At 44.8% G+C, this 16,839-nt stretch overlaps 3 protein-coding genes across 3 annotated transcripts in view; 2 read left to right on the top strand and 1 right to left on the bottom strand.

Moving 5' to 3' along the window:
* Nucleotides 1–104: 104 nt before the first annotated feature.
* Nucleotides 105–4,271, bottom strand: LOC106575288 (motile sperm domain-containing protein 2). Its single transcript, XM_014151722.2, has 8 exons — nucleotides 4,140–4,271; nucleotides 2,757–2,912; nucleotides 2,524–2,621; nucleotides 2,245–2,338; nucleotides 2,059–2,155; nucleotides 1,769–1,898; nucleotides 1,519–1,621; nucleotides 105–1,179 (listed from the first exon to the last, which is right to left on the bottom strand). Exons 1-8 carry the CDS (start codon nucleotides 4,269–4,271, stop codon nucleotides 1,027–1,029), a joined length of 963 nt encoding a protein of 320 aa, XP_014007197.2. The 3' UTR covers nucleotides 105–1,026.
* Nucleotides 4,272–6,211: 1,940 nt separating this feature from the next.
* On the top strand, nucleotides 6,212–8,393 carry gemin8 (gem (nuclear organelle) associated protein 8). Its single transcript, XM_014151726.2, has 4 exons — nucleotides 6,212–6,300; nucleotides 6,572–6,617; nucleotides 6,790–7,186; nucleotides 7,407–8,393. The coding sequence occupies exons 2-4, from the start codon at nucleotides 6,615–6,617 to the stop codon at nucleotides 7,664–7,666; spliced, it is 660 nt and encodes a 219-aa protein (XP_014007201.1). The 5' UTR covers nucleotides 6,212–6,300; nucleotides 6,572–6,614; the 3' UTR covers nucleotides 7,667–8,393.
* A 2,214-nt stretch (nucleotides 8,394–10,607) lies between these two features.
* The window catches only part of LOC106575289 (neuronal membrane glycoprotein M6-b), a 35,166-nt gene continuing 28,934 nt past the window's right edge, over nucleotides 10,608–16,839 (top strand). Inside the window, exon 1 of the mRNA XM_014151725.2 lies at nucleotides 10,608–10,779. Within this exon, the coding sequence (XP_014007200.1) occupies nucleotides 10,776–10,779 (4 nt within the window). The 5' untranslated portion in view covers nucleotides 10,608–10,775. The remainder of the gene's footprint in view (nucleotides 10,780–16,839) is intronic.

Raw genomic sequence — 16,839 nt, 5'->3', positions numbered from 1 at the left:
AGACAGGTGGTTAATAAAACAACAACCCATTGATTACTTCCGTAAATATCTCAGAATGTGCTTCAGAGGACAATTATTTTCCATTGGTGTCAATGGGAGAGAGGTGAGTGAGTGTTATCTTTTAATCAAATCAATAAATGTGTTTATTTCATAGAGTGTATGTAGGTATTTGGCTGGTTCTGCTTCTTCAGCTGAATCGAGGGAAAATGCTACAGGACTGTTACAATGTAACAACTAATGTAAATTACACTGTAAAAACCCCAAGATGACATGTTGGCTATAAAATTATATTCATGGTCTTCCATTCATATAAACCCATAGTAAATAGTTCAAGTTAGACATAATTCAGAAGATAGGTTAAAAAGGTCCAAATGAGCTGTTTTTATCGCAATATCAAATTATTTTCTGGGTAACAATTAAGTACCTTACTGTGATTTTAACTGAAACCATGGTCAAAAAGAAACAAAAATTAATTTTTAGCAAAGTGCAATTTCTCAAGCAATAATTTAGCTAGGACTGTCTGGGTGTGGTCTGAGTGGGTAGGGGAAAACTGAAAACTAGCTGTTATTGGCAGAGAGGTTTGGAACGATCTTTCTTATTGGTCTATTAAATAATTTATCGCCTGGTGATGTCACCAGGCAGGCTAAAACTCCATACCATCAAACGGTCATGGCGAGAAGGGCTCCAGCTTTTGTCAAATTAATGAAAAATGTTTCTAACCTTAACCTAATTCTCCTAACCTGCTACGAAAAGTAAAGTCTGACGTTAATTTGACAAAAGCTAGATCCCTTCGAGCCATCACCCACTCAAACAGCTCTTACACTAAAAGGGCATTATCATTACTTTCATAATTTCACAGTATTATTCCAACCTGATAGTGTGGAAATATAATTATATTCAGTGTCCAAAGGCCATAGAGTGAATTGCGAGTAGTTCCTCATATTTCTGCTCCAATCAGAAATCCACTTTCATCCTGACTCCACTGTAACTGGTCCTTTGGTCTTCTTCCTCCACTGTAGGAAAGTTTCAAAATGGCCACTCCCCAGTGTACTGTATGTAGAGGGCGGAGAAACCCAAGGCCGTCAGTGCAGTCACCAGTACAGTCAAGAGCTTCTGCCACCACAGACAGCGGTCCATCTTCTGTTCCAGCCTGTAGCTGCTGGTCATCAACTGAAAGAGCTGGGGGAGGAACAGAGGGCACCAATAGCAACCAGCGCATATTCATTAGGCACCAAATGGAAGAAAACAGACCTAAACATGGTGGACTACCTGCCCTTGACTTCAGCTGCAAAACATTTAAAGACGTTTTTTCCCCCTTCCATATGGAACACGACCCAGGTGAAGTATCGGACCTTTTTCAGACCACAGACTGACTTCAGATGGACTTGATAGACTGAAAAGCGTTTCAGCAGGCAAAGATAATAGTAAATATGTAATTGTCTTACTGATACATTTGCATAATAAGGGTGTGTGTGTGTGTGTGTGTGTCAGTGTCTGTCGCCTGAGGTCACAACTCACCGTGGTGTGCTTCTCTTGGTAGCCATTGGTCTCCATTTTGTTAGACCTGTCAGTCACAGGGCTGAGTGCCGACTTGATGCCCTCCAGCATGCGACACCGCAGTCTGAAGGTAAAGAAAGTAGAAGACCATTGGTTAACAGTCCCTACATGTGTCCTCGAAGCCTTGTTACCTTTGGTGACAGTCAACAAACCAGTACTCATAAAAACTGGTTTGAGTTGTGTTCTGTGTGTGTACAATGGATGATGCTACCTGTGCTCCATTATTTTAGCCTTTGGGACACCCTTCCAGAACTGGGCAAGGTCTGTGCTCCCCCCACCGCTACTTGGCTCCATCTCAGCAGCCATGATTAAGAAGTGATCATGAGGAGAGCACAGGGACCCTGAGAGCCAATCAGAGAGGAGGGAATTCGACCACAAGCAATTAGAGGACAGCAACAATTCCACATGGGCTAGTCCTTGACCTTCTCAAAACCTGAATGATGGGTTTGTATTACATAACGACAGAGGAGATGGAAGAATTAGGGCTACGATATGTAGTACCTCCATGCAGGGACACAGTGATTTCCATACTCTCACCCGCCCCACAGCTGCTACTGCTTGGCATCACCCTGTACTTCTCTGGGGCTGTGGTCCGCACCTGCGGCAAAACACAAACAAGGGTGCTCTCATACGAGTACATTGTAATGATGCAATCACACATTTAAAAAGAGCAACATGAGAACTGACCTTGAAGGCCACTTGGTTTTTGGTGACATTATTAAGCACGATCAGACATCTCTTCTCACCCTCTCTGTGGCCAAAGCACAACTCATCATCAGGACTGGAAAAAGAGAGTGAGAGTGTGGGAGCCACATATCATCTAGCAGCCTCAGTGTAAACAGTGGCCTCATAACCTTAAAAGGTAGTGTGATGTCTGTGGTTGGAAACTGTGTGACTCAATACGTTTTGGAAGTGCTTACACTATACTGTGTGTATCAGGGGAATTACACAGAATCCAAAGCTAACCTGATATAGAGTAAAGTGCCTTTGAAAGTGACGGTTGGCCTACGGGATCCTTTCCATCTGATGGAGCCATCATTGTCCCCATCCTGTGCCAAGTATACCTACCTCAGACAAATAGAAATAAAGGACACTAATGTTACTGTTGTTGATATCATTCAATGCACTTATGAGATTCGAAAGTGTAACAAAGCTCATTATTAAAACCAAGGGGCGTCGTAAGGGGAACGAAGGACAACATTTCTGGTTCTGAGTGTAGGAGAGCTCGGCTCCAGGGTGTCCTTGGCCTCCAGGTCATCATCCTTTGACTCAGTGTCATCCTCTTGTCCAGTCTCTGATATGGGGTTCTGGAAGACGTCATCAGGCAACGGTGGGTAACTGAATTTGAATGGGTCCTGGGAGAAAATGAGAAAAGTACTCCATAGTAAATGCGATGCATTTGTATTACATCAATTATATATCAATGTAGTATAACGTACTGATGATGAATTCTGGCAAGGTGTGTGTATACAAAATAGTATTGGTTTATGTACTGTATGCATAATACCAGCAGATGGGGTTGTTTGTATGCATGCAAGTACGTGTGTGCACATACACAGTAGCTTTACATGAGAACATGGATGTATGACTCTTGTATGTCAGTCATGTGTCTGTCTTGTGCATCATATGTACTGAAAGTAACGTGCACGCATGTTGTCATGGTAGCCAAAGGGCATACACAGATGTTTTAACATCTGCATGTGCTTATGTTCTCAGTAGATATTTGGATGTATGGGGGTCATTGTGGCCATTGAGTGGTAAGTTACACACAGTTCCTCCCATGTAGGACCCGAGGTGCTCCCCATCAACATAGATCTGGATGTCACTCTTGGAAACAGACTTCAGCTTGTCGATGGCGTCTTGACTGAGCATGTCCTTCACTATTTTAAATGCCGCTATATTTATTGCCTACATTCTCTGTAGGGAATAAAGGCATGCAATTGGGTTCACTGAGTCCTTTTACACTATGGGACCAAATGCACCAGATGGAAGCCACAGGCGGCTGGTGGCAGCTTAATTGGGGAGGACGAGCTCATAGTAATGGCTGGAAGGGAATAGATGGAATGGGATCGAACCCATGGTTTCCATGTGTTTGGTACAATTCCATTTACTCCATTCCAGCCATTACTATGAGCTGTCCTCCCCTCAGCAGTCTCCTGTGTTGGCAGCACACCAGAAGAAAGGGATACTTACAGAGCAATCTAGGGTAATACACTTGGAAGCAATTGATTATATATTTGATCAAATCCATGTCCTACAAGAGAAGAGAGAATTCCTATCATTCAAATAAATATTTTCAACAAATAAACCAATAAATCTTTCAACCCGGCATGTGAGGAGAAACTTATTTTGAAAGCACACAGCTGTACTGTATGTCTCCTGACATATTTTGAGCCCCAAGCTAAGACATGACCCAGATTGGGCAACAGAGAATACTTTGTCGCAACGTACTCCAGACAATGCTACTGTTTATATGTAAAGATCCACTCAGTGACTTGTTAACACAAAATGTTTGGACATTGATACCAAGTTCCACAAAACAAATCAGCTAGAGGGGAATGAGAGGAGAGCCGACATCTTACAACAGAGCTCAGACCCGCTACGGACATGTCAAAGATCACGGTGAGGGGAATCCCTGGTTCCCGCCGGGCGTAGCTCTCCAACCAGAAGGCCACGTGCCTTTTCTTCTCCGTCAACATCTTCACATCCTTCATGTGCAACTTAACCCTGAACCAGACTGAGCAGACAACATACGTGTAAACCTCAGTGGCCTTCAAGGCAGATACCCAAATAGCTCAAAAAGACAAACTGTAATCCACCATACAAAAATTCAAGATTGCCAATCCTAACTTGAATTATGTGTGCACCTAAATCAGGAAACTACAATCTGAATAGTGAGATGCATAGAAAATTGATCACAGCACCCCAAAGAGGATGAGGCTTTTACAAGAGATAAAATGATGAGGGTGGCCATAAATTAGGTCTCAGAAACAACATTTTCACAACAGAACCAGATTGTCAGTGTTTAATTATTATTATAATTTTTTTTTTTTTAAATACATACACAGTTTGTTGCCTTCTTTATCGTAGCCGTGGAGATAATGCATGCCAGACTCAAATAGAGACTTTTGAACAGAGCTTTCATGATGTCTGGAAGACAAAGGGATATTAAAAAATGAATCAAACCGGACTATCAATGCTGTCTATAATAATAATAATACATTATTCTTACATATTGTACTTATATAGCACTATCCATTACATAAAGACATTTCAAAGCTGGAAACATCTTATCAACACCATCATGTCCAACCAGTGGAAGTTTGTCAGCTATTTGCAGAATGCACAATAACAGGGTATGTGTCCTAGCCAAGCTATTCTACTGTTCTTTGTTGGAGCTATACATTCATTAATACAGCTATACATTATGGGACAAGGCCCCTGGTTGACATCAAGTCCCTGTAAAAGCAAAGGTCAATCCACCATTCAGTTTGGATTATTTTCTCCACTGAAGACTCTCATCGATCACCTTCAAGGTGTCCTCCACCACAAAATGGCGCCATTCCAGATAACCGTCAACCAAAACATCATCCTTCCATAACCTGTCCACATCCCTGGAGTCATACTTGTCTGGTGAGTCTGTGGGAAAATGGATGACACTCAGTATTATTACTCTGTGCGTTTGTGTGGTACATTGAATTCAGTGGAGCTGCAGTACACTGCTTCTGTCTTTTAAAAAATGTGTGATAGTTTCAGGTTAAAATACTCGACTTATGATTGGTATGGACAACTATGCAGCATCAAAACAGTGGCATGTACTGCACCACACACACCTGGGTTGATATGCACTTCAAAAGGTGTAAATGCACATGGATTTCAGTGTTCTCAGGAGAGATTTTTGCTGTTGTTGCGCAACCCTACTCGATACACACACAGCTGTTCCAGGACTACAAGTAGACACCGGAGCGCTCACCTTAATCGTTTTCTTGTTTCCTCTATGTTCATTTGAATGTCCTGTTTGAGAGGAAATGTTTCAAAATATCGCTAATTCTACAACTTGTACTGTTATTATTAGGATTACCTGCTATGATATTGCGTCTGTCGTGCTCAAAAGACAAGAAACCAAAACCAATTGGTTAGGATGTGTACCTGGCGCGCTGTCTGGGAGGAAGTAGACCATGATGTTTCAATATGTCAGCTGTTACAGACAACTAACAGACAAATTGACACTCCAAATACTGAAAAGCCACAACTCCATTTCGACAGTCTGACCCTGCCACTTTGATTGGTAAAGGCAAAATGGATGCAATGAGGTTGGATAGTTTACAACAGATTTTGTAGTCAACATTATAATGACAACAAAAACAAACGATTTAATTTGGACTACAGCTGTAGCAGAGCACATGCATGACGCACAAATTGCATATAGAAAATATTCGGCACCTGTGTGTGTGCCACTGCCAATTGACAGGTGAACTTCTCTAGACCAGAGTTTTACCTAACTTGATCCTGGGGCCCCCCATTACTGCACGTTTTGGGTTTTGCCCAAGCGATATACTCAAATAACCAACTTGCTCTATATGTATTCGTTTGAACTACTATCCACTAGGTGGCACCATGTTGTCGTGAACTAAATATCTCTATGTTTTCAAAGGCTTCTGGGAGATTTTTTCCTCCTGGTTCTTGGTTGCTGTATGCAGCGCGTGCGTTTGTCATCGCTTGGGTGTACTGCACTATATGAAGGTAACGAACTATATACGTTATGTATCGTGCATTTATTCACAATGAGATACCGTCTATAATAATGTTATAGCTATTGACGTTTGAGGATTTATCTATTTTATTTCTGGCGTGTGTCTAACCGCCAGCTGCCTCCATCTTTGTGTTGATGTCGTTGCTAGCTTCTGATAACTTGCTATGGCTTCCCTGGAGCTCCTATGCTAGCCAGCTAACGTTAGCTAGTACTTGTTTTGAAATGAAGTGTATTATGACCACAATGCATTTCCCTTTACAGACAGTAGCTGCGATCTAAACCACGCTGCAGGAGAAGCACCACTATGGTAAGGTGCCTTTCTAGAATCAAGATACCACATTGGACCTTTTTGGTTAGCCTAGTTCTGTACTTTTTGGTTAGTTTTGCACGTGAACGTTGATGAAACAATTGTATGTTGGTTGGATGTTATCAATGAATCATGGTGATAAGTGTCATCCATCCTCTGTTGTCCTGGACAGGAGGACCATGGTAGCATCTACTCCTGGTTTGCCCACCCTGTGTATGGCCACTACTGGCAGCATTACCAGCAGGCTATGAACTGGCACCAGAGACACAGGCAGGCCTACAGAAAGGCCTGGGAGGCTGCCTACGGGCCAGGTTACCCCCAACAGTACCCCACTGCCCCCCAACGCTATGCAGACTGGCATGGGGGAGAGAGTGGGGGGAGAAGGGCAGAGGAGACGGTCGCTGATAAGGACCATGTGGAAGAGGATTTGGAGGGGGGCACAGATGACGAGGAGGGGGACGGGGAAAGTGGCTCGGACAGCGAGATCGAATGTGATGTCAGCAACATGGAGATCACAGAGGAGCTGCGCCAGTATTTTGCCCAGACTGAGCGGCACAAGGAGGAGCTCAGTGAGTGTGTGTGTGTCAGTCAGTCAGTCAGTCTCTACATCTAAAAGTTCCACAATGAGTGTTAATAACTTTATAACCCCCTGACACCACAGTCATGTTTTTTTCTTATCTTATTGCTGTATAAGTAGACAACTTAAAGCACCATTAAAAGTACATTTAATGAATTACGAAGTATTCTGAGGCTGACTTTAAAAGCTTTGTCTTGTGTTCCTCCTCACAGAGAAGCAGCAGCAGCTGGATGCGGAGCAGCAGGATAATTACGTGTTGGCCGACCAGGACATGCACAGAATACCCTGGCACAGCAGGTCGCTGCCCCCCTCTGAGCGGCCGGGCGAGCGCCGAGGCGCTGAGATGAAGAAGCTGTACGGGGAAGACGCGGCAAAGATCCAGGGCATGGAGACGGCCATGCAGCTCACCTTCGACAGAAACTGTGACAAGAAACAGCCCAAATACTGGCCCGTCATCCCTCTAAAACTGTAGGTCCACTACGGACATCTGTCTTCTTCCAATGGAGCTCACCCACACACTGCTCCAGTCTAGACCACCCCCTGAAACATAGAGCTGAGAAACTGGGTCATGTTCAGTAGGGAGGAAACAGATTGAAACAGAGAGGTACTACCTGCAACCTGATCAGAAGTGCCTAAACATTCCCCTCCTCTCACCATAACATCTTATGTCAACCAACATTTTTTTTTGGGGGGGGGATTTTGTTTCTGTCATTCTTAGTCAGTTATTTGTGTTCTTCTGGTTTCACAATGAAATGACAAAGTCATAAGATGGAGGCAGAAGAAGAGGACAAGTATACACAATTTGCATAAATGTTAAAGCTCCCCCAGCAAATTGAGTTTACAGACTGAAAAGTGAATCTCTTTTTCAGGCCACCTGTTCTGTCAACGAGCATGGTTTCATGTCCAGGTAGCCATCAATCCAAAATCTTATTGTTATCGAGGTCTTGTTTTTTGGGGGTTTTTTTTGCAGGATTTCTTTCCTAGTTAATTCAACCCTAAAGGAAGAAAGAGATCGTTTTGATTTCATCGTCTTCAGACACTCCGACTCAATGTTTGTCTGCTTCTCAACATTCAGATGGGTTTTGTCTGCCCCAGCGTGCTCAGGTACAACAATGTGTTTGTTTCTTCCTGTGTGTCTGTTTCATATCAAAATCGTAAGCTTGTTGATATAGTTTTGAATAAAGAATGTTTGTGATGAATTGAAACTCTAAATACGTTATCAGATTTGAAATGTCAAACTTTGTCAGTGAGGCTAGTGATCATTTATGGCCCTGTAAATTGAATTACATTTACATTTACGTCATTTAGCAGACGCTCTTATCCAGAGCAACTTACAAATTGGTGCATTCACCTTATGATATCCAGCGGAACAACCACTTTACAATAGTACATCTATATCTTTTGGGGGGGGTAGAAGGATTACTTTATCCTATCCCAGGTATTCCTTAAAGAGGTGGGGTTTCAGGTGTCTCCGGAAGGTGGTGATTGACTCCGCTGTCCTGGCGTCGTGAGGGAGCTTGTTCCACCATTGGGGTGCCAGAGCAGCGTGATGGTGAGATCATGGAACGGGCAGTCCTTCCCCGGGAGGAAGAGCAGCTCCGTCTTGCCGAGGTTCAGCTTGAGGTGGTGATCCGTCATCCACACTGATATGTCTGCCAGACATGCAGAGATGCGATTCGCCACCTGGTTATCAGAAGGGGGAAAGGAGAAGATTAATTGTGTGTCGTCTGCGTAGCAATGATAGGAGAGACCATGTGAGGATATGACAGAGCCAAGTGACTTGGTGTATAGCGAGAATAGGAGAGGGCCTAGAACTGAGCCCTGGGGGACACCAGTGGTGAGAGCACGTGGTGCAGAGACGGATTCTCGCCACGCCGCCTGGTAGGAGCGACCTGTCAGGTAGGATGCAATCCAAGAGTGAGCCGCGCCGGAGATGCCCAACTCGGAGAGGGTGGAGAGGAGGATCTGATGGTTCACAGTATCAAAGGCAGCAGATAGGTCTAGAAGGATGAGAGCAGAGGAGAGAGAGTTAGCTTTAGCAGTGCGGAGAGCCTCCGTGACACAGAGAAGAGCGGTCTCAGTTGAATGGCCAGTCTTGAAACCTGACTGATTTGGATCAAGAAGGTCATTCTGAGAGAGATGGCAAGAGAGCTAGCCAAGGATGGCACGCTCAAGAGTTTTGGAGAGAAAAGAAAGAAGGGATACTGGTCTGTAGTTGTTGACATCGGAGGGATCGAGTATAGGTTTTTTCAGAAGGGGTGCAACTCTCGCTCTCTTGAAGACGGAAGGGACGTAGCCGGCAGTCAAGGATGAGTTGATGAGCGAGGTGAGGTAGGGGAGAAGGTCTCCGGAAATGGTCTGGAGAAGAGAGGAGGGGATAGGGTCAAGCGGGCAGGTTGTTGGGCGGCCGGCCATCACAAGTCGCAAGATTTCATCTGGAGAGAGAGGGGAGAAAGAGGTCAAAGCATAGGGTAGGGCAATGTGAGCAGGACCAGCGGTGTTGTTTGACTTAACAAACGAGGATCGAATGTCGTCAACCTTTTCAAAATGGTTGACGAAGTCATCTGCAGAGAAGGGGGGGGATTCAGGAGGGAGGAGAAGGTGGCAAAGAGCTTCCTAGGGTTAGAGGCAGATGCTTGGAATTTAGAGTGGTAGAAAGTGGCTTTAGCAGCAGAAACAGAGGAAGAAAATGGAGGGAGGAGGGAGTGAATCTTGGTACATTCATTTAATTGGGTCTGTGTTCTGTTTATATATAAGAATCAAGCCACTGAGTGGATTCTGGCATAGTTCTAGTTAAGGTTTTGGGCCGATTCTTTTTTTAAATTTTTTTAAAGCAACTTCACCTAACCTTAGTCTTACTGTCACAGGAAACTAGGTGGTCCAACTGCTAGAAAATAGGCCAGCACACAGAACCAGAGTTAGGTCTACACATGCTTGACATTTACGGTGAGGTCATGGTGCAACAAACCGTTGGTGGCGTTCTGTGTCAGGGTAAGGAGTTGCAAAGGTCTTCCGTCACCTGGCATTTCACTCTTAGACCACTGCCACGAGGTCAAATGTGATATTTTATAGATAATTTCCTCCCCAACCATAAACACTGAATTTACTTCTCTTGTTCCCTTCAAGTTTTTTCAATTTTACAAAAACAACCCCCCCCCCAAAAAAAAAAACAAAACAACATTACTATGCAGGTGGTATCACATCCCCAGCGTCGTCCGGGTTTTGGCGGGGTAGGTCGTCATTGTAAATAAGAATTTGTTCTTAACTGACTTGCCTAGTTATATAAAGGTTAAATCAAATAAAAAAATACATCAAACATGTCATAATAGAAATCAAAATATGTTGGATGCAATTTTGTTGCAGACATTAGTAAGCTTTTCTATTGACTAAAAAGGGCCCAAGGCCCAGCAGCGACGTCACTCACCCTTCCCCAGTCCCTACCGGATGGGGTGCATTGATTTCGGGGAGAGCGTTCGTGCACTGGTGCTCCAGCGCGCGCCCTGCACGAAACTGCTCCCCGCTTGCAGAACTTTTTGACACATCGCATCGGTCAAGCACTGAAATTCTACGAAAGTAACACAATGGGTAGGTGCAATTATTAATACCCAAATACTTTCCTTTTCGTTTCTTCAACTGGAAAAGACATACCTACACAAGTTGTCTTTGTTTAACTTCTTCATGCTTGGGTACGTTTTTAATGTCATAGCAATAGTGTTCAACAGGTTAGAGTGCTTGATTTAGTGGGCACATAGTCGTAGCCTACAAGCACGATCAATTGACAAGATTAAGTCGATGTTAAATGGATTTTCTTTATGGTGGCAGGTATAAATTCTATAATCTGAACTGTGCGCTCATAGTTCCTTTACCTAATCTAGTCTACAGGCTAATGCATGAATGCTGAGCATTTTCTGTGATTTGGCTGATTTTACGCAACGACAATAAAAATAATAATCCAACAAACTAATAGGTTTAAAGAATGTAGTGGCCTACAGTTACTAAATCGTTTTTTATTGTTTTGTATTCAGTATTATATTTTATATTATATCAGCTTTTTCTGTTTACACTAATAAATTAAGTGAATGCGGTGACAGATCGTGTCTGTGTGAATCTGGGTGCACGTCCTTGTGTGTGTGTCCTGGCCCCTGTTGTAGCCCAAGTGGATGGGAAAGAATTCAAGTGCTCTGTCCCAGCTGTTGCCTTGGAATAATCAATTTATCACTGGACATTCTCCATGGAGTCTGATGGCAGACTACTCTGCCCCAACATAGACTGGGGATATTCTCGTTGTGAAATTGTTTCTGCATGCTGTGTGAGCGCTGAGTTATAAATGCAATGTATGAGTTTGACTTGTGACACTGACTGACTGATCAAAAGGGAACCATCGTGCTCTACACTGACTGACTACCCATGAGGACCTCACTTATTTGACCGTGACAGATTTGCATGACACTGGCTGTGCTCTCTAGCGACAGCAGCCTTTAACACTCTGACCCAGGGAGGCAGTGACGCCATCTCTCTCTCCTCTCTCTTTGCTCTCCTCTCTGGTTGGTTAGGAAGCTGTTGAGTTACTGCTTAATGAAGCGCTTCACAGACAGAGATGGCTCCAATTGGCTCTTTTCTTTCCCCTGAAACTATTCCACAGGTACTGAAAATGAGAATGTGTTCTTAGTCAATTTACCTGGAAAAATAAATGGTCATTGTTTATTTAACTAGGCAAGTCAGTTAAGAACAAATTCTTATTTACAATGATGGCCTAGGAACAGCAGGTTATCTGTCTTGTTCAGGGGCAGAACAACAGATTTTTACCTTGTCAGCTCAGGAAATCGATCTAGCAACCTTTCAGTTACTGGCCCAATGCTTGAACCACTAGGCTACCTGCTGTTGATTGTGAGTTGAGCAGCGAAGATCCTCTTAAACACACACTTGACGAACACAAGCACAGACACACACACACACACACGCACTTGGTGAACGAACATAGGATATTTAGGTAAACAGAGGACCGGAGTGGAGGCCTTGCTCCACTTCTCACTGTTAAGAAATCTCCATGACCGCCATTGGCTGTCTGGCTACTGTAGCCATGCCTGTGGTAGGAGCCATTTCTGAGACTTTCATGCAACCATTGGTTTCTCTGGTCTCTGAGACGGAAGATGGAGGGATCGTTGAGGTGAATTGTTGCCATAGCGACACCTATGTATGCTGGGAGTTTAAAGGCACCATCTCAATCCTGTTACGTGTGATTTGGGGACACTCATGTGCGCGAACATACACACACACATATACACACTCACAGGCCGAGCATGCCCATTTGTAGCCGTCAATCTTTCTTTCCATCTACATGGGAACCATAATGATGATGATACTAACCTCCCAGGCCTGTACGTTCTCTCTCCTGCAACATTACTTATTATTGGCCTCTGAATGATCGCTGTAAAGGATTCCATTGGAGCGACAGGCTAGGGGCAGGTGCAACATTTTAACATTTTCCTGGGTGGTGGGGGTCGGGTTGTTTTGAAGCAGAGGCCCTGGTCATGTGACCCTGGCTTCCTGGGGGATATATGAAATGGGGTGGGGGGGGGGTACCTGCTGTGGGGATGTGATGTGACATCATGTTGAGCTGCCTGCAGTATCTGGGCCAGAGGGATTACGGGGCTAGTCAGATAAAACATGGGGGGGGCTGGGTAAAGCATGTCAGCAAAGACAGTGGTGAGATATTGTGAGTTGTCAAGGGAGACCCCCCACTCCCGCCTCGATTTCCATCCTCAGCTCCTTGGCTTTTGAGCTCTCTGACTAGAAGATGTTGCACGAGATAGACGGGAAGCAAAATGCATTAGTGATCTGTTTTATCAAACAGTGGTTGCTTCTCGAGAGGAAAGTTGTGACCTGTCCCCTGAGTTATTCAGACACTTTCATCCCAATGTGTCTCCATTCCTGGGATCTCAGTGTTTGTCTTGGAGTCCCTTGAACCCTCAAACTCCCCTCCCCTCCCTATATGACTCCCCTCCGTATGTAACTCCCCTCACACCCCCATATGTCTAGGGATGGATGCTGACTCAGCAAATTGTCGGCCCACACCATATAGTTTAGCCAGAGTTAAGGTGAGGAAACTAGAGTTGCAGGTGTTTTCATTTAGGAAGTGTCTGAGAGCCAAGTCAGACGCGACCAGCGGTGTTTGCATGGATGTACATGTGTGAGTGAATCTGTATGTGTGTGCTCTAGTTAAACTGTGGGGAGTGAGTATGAGCAGGTAAGGTCGTCAGCAGGATTGGGAAAGGTGCCGCCAGAATCTACAACTCTACCCCGCTGATGTTTGGTTACTAAGGATTAACTCTCTCCAGCATCCACGTTCAGAGTCCCCGATGAGAGGGAGCTAGGTGTCTCCTTAGCGACCGCCAGCGTAGGGGCGGGGCGAGAGCGTGCAGAGAATGGCCTGGTGGGAAAGTGGGTCATCCTGCCAGATTACGTCCCGCGTGCCCGGCTCTGTCCTCTCTGCTCCGTCTAACCAGGGGAGCAGAATAGGAGTCGCTGCCGTGTCACAGCCCTCCATGTGCTCTAGTCCCAGCTGTGGTTGACTTAATCAGAACATCCATTGGTTTTCTCCCAGCCAACGTTTCCCTTTTACAGGGAGCAAAGTCAATTAAAATGGCCAGGATTAGACTAAAGCTTCAGCAGGAGGCTCCTAATGCCCACTCCCAGATAATGTGTATTGTGTGTGTGTGTGTGTGTGTGTGTGTGTGTGTGTGTGTGTGTGTGTGTGTGTGTGTGTGTGTGTGTGTGTGTGTGTCTGTATTAGTTAGCTTTTTTGGTTGCTGGTGTTTGTGATCAGTCGTCTGTGTCGATGAAACTCCATCCCCACCCGATAGGCAGTCGACACACATACCATCACTGGACAGGTTGCTGCTGTCCCAGGTTAGTAGGATACTAGACTCAGGCGACGGTTCAGAGAGGGTTCAGGGGTCAGACAAGGGCAGCCCGTTGGTGGAAACGCAGTAGGCTGGAGTACGGTGACCTAATGGGAGTCATGAGAATCATGGGAACTTCTTCTAGAACATGGGTGTGTCTCAAATTGCACCCTATTCCCTATATACAGTAGTTCACTACTTTTAGAGCACCATTAAATAGGGAATAGGGTGCCATTTGGGATGACGCAGATGCATGCAGAATGCCTCTAGGGGTGGTGTGCTTGGTGTTCTTGGTGCATTGAGAAAATCCTGTTGTTTTCTCTCCTTCTTTTCTCTAATGGATGGAGAGTCCCGCAAGCGGTGGAGGGGAGCAGGTCTTCGGGGGCTTTAAATAACTCTGAGAGGGAGGGAGACGGAGACCGCTTGAGGCGTAAACAAAAAAACATGACCGTTTGTTCTAAAGCCTCTGCCTGGGTGGCCATCCACTAGCTCTGGGGAGATGGTCTGTAGACGATGCCATAAGTTGAACCGCTGATGGCCTAGACAGAACATCCACCCACAGGGTTGATTATATCTGCTGCTGTTTCTTTTCCAAACTTGGCTAGACGCTCTTTACAGCCATCCATATTTAGCTGTCGGAGACACTGAAGACGTGTCCGAGGAACCGATAGCATCATTAGATTCATAGATTTCAATCAGCTATGACTGTTGCCATGTTGAGATGTCACCACAGCAACAGCGATTAACATCCCCTTGGGCTGACATAATCTCTCTGTTGAGTCGATATTTGAATCGACTCACATGTTGACTTGTAAAAGATCGGACCGATCCATTTTGCCAGGTCAGACACACATACATATCCTTTAACGGAATTGGTTAAGTTTTGTAAACCGATTTCCAAAATGGAGGTGCTTTGGGAGTGGGACAGAATTAGAGGACATAACTGCAGTGTTGTTTCCAGGGACATCAAAGGGAGGCCAGACTGTTCCTTTCTCCCCATTAACTCCACATCGGAGGGCATAATGGAGCCGTAATGGCCTCATTACTGGGAGAGTGACGACCCCATTGTGGCTCCAGCGGCTCTAGTTCCCCTCTGTTCCACAGTAATGAGGAAGGAGAGGCGTCCCGGTCCCGCTCCTTAATTTATATTCAGAGTTTTTTTTTAAATTATTATTTTGTGGAAATAAGAAAGTAAGTAGTCATTTCCTCTGAGGAATTAAAGGCAGTGTTCCATTGTTGAGCTCTTTATAAAGGGAAGCCATGTGGCTGACATCTTTGGTTCAGTGCATTTTCTGGGACATAGAATGAGTCAGCAAAGACTAGTGATCAGGGTGGCCTGATCTAAAGAGAGAGCGACAGAGAGAGAGTTAGGTATTGGCCTGTCTAGACCGCATTTGTTAGTCCTTAGTGGATAATATAGTCAGTATACAGGATGCAGTCATATGGCTACAGAGGATTAATATACAGGGATATTAAATCCCTCCATTCCCCAATGTCCCTCCCAACCACAGACTAACCATAGAAATATAATAACTATAACAGCTGTTTTTGGTATGACACTATGGTCAAGGATTCTATGATTGGGGCTGATAGCTACTCTACTTGACCAAAGCCCAATGTCTAATTCTGCAGGAGATTTCCAGAGAGGATATACAGTATTGGTTTGACCTGTTATATCTCCTAAATTGGAACAGATTGGATCCGAACCTCAAAGTGTGTGTAGTATGTGTGTATTATGTATGTGTGTTTCTGTGTGTGTATTATGTGTGTGCAGGAGGAGAGAGTGCCAGGGCCCACTGTATCTCATCTTCTGGACAAGTGCTTAATCTGTGACCCAGCATAAGGGATTATTGGATGTGGGGGGGAAATGGACCCTGAGGTTCACCCAGGAGGTTTGCTGTTTGCTCCCCCTCTATGACCATTGGATGGTGTGTGGGGGGGGGGTTGGATGTCTATGTGTGTGTGACGATATTCAACCTTCAGGAGCTGTAGTGTTAAACTGCACTGTCCAGTGCTCAGCTCAGATAGCCAGCCTGAGCCTCCATGTGAAGATGTTTCCACCACATATTGGACCCTCAGAGTCTGACTCCTGATGACATTCTGTAAAACACCTGTGTTTGCTCTGAAAGCCCCTTTCCTGGACAGTTGTGTGGCTCTGCTACAACAGACAGAGCACTAGGCTTTGTCCAGCTAGACAGCAAGCGTTTGAGCTGCATTAGGCCACGTGCATCAGAATTAATACCTTATTTAAGAGGATTCGGGGCAGATGGCGTCCCTTTGTTTGAGGATGTGTGTGTATTAGAAAACGAGCTGAACAATAGTACACAGAGCAAATGAATTCAAATTAAATATGAATATGTTGTTTTTTCTTTGTAATTTTTTTTTTGTCCAGCATGAATTATCTTATATTTTGTTAGGATGGGAAAGTCTGTAACCATCCCCCATCCCCCAAACTGTAGGCCTATACACCAGAACTACACATCAAATAAAGCCTAGACTATTCTGTATTATTTTCTCTCTCTCTCTCTCTCTCTAGTATCTCCCTCTCTCCTCATCTCCCTCCCTCTCTCCTCTTCTCCTGCATCTCCCTCTTCTCCCTCTCTCCTCTTTTCCCGCATCTCCCTCTTCTCCTTCTCTTCTCCCTCATCTCCCTCTCCTCACTCTCTCCTCTTTTCCCTCTCTCCTCACCTCCCTCTCTCCTATTCTCAACTCTCTGTAGATCACCCACTCTCTCTCTTTCTAG

This window comes from Salmo salar, chromosome ssa17 (assembly GCF_905237065.1).
Source record: "Salmo salar chromosome ssa17, Ssal_v3.1, whole genome shotgun sequence".
In the NCBI taxonomy this organism is placed as follows: Eukaryota; Metazoa; Chordata; class Actinopteri; order Salmoniformes; family Salmonidae; genus Salmo; species Salmo salar.
This window is presented reverse-complemented; position numbering and strand designations above follow the sequence as displayed.

What these genes read in the sequence shown, in the direction of transcription:
- gemin8 (XM_014151726.2), top strand. An exon ending in GCGGCACAAGGAGGAGCTCA is followed by an intron (nt 7,187 to 7,406) that starts GTGAGTGTGTGT and finishes TCCTCCTCACAG; the next exon opens with AGAAGCAGCAGCAGCTGGAT.
- LOC106575288 (XM_014151722.2), bottom strand. Translation starts at nt 4,271, where the DNA reads ATGAAGGATGTGAAGATGTTGACGGAGAAGAAAAGGCACGTGGCCTTC. An exon ending in GGCACTTTACTCTATATCAG is followed by an intron (nt 2,339 to 2,523) that starts GTTAGCTTTGGA and finishes CTCTTTTTCCAG; the next exon opens with TCCTGATGATGAGTTGTGCT. An exon ending in GCTAAAATAATGGAGCACAG is followed by an intron (nt 1,622 to 1,768) that starts GTAGCATCATCC and finishes CTTTACCTTCAG; the next exon opens with ACTGCGGTGTCGCATGCTGG.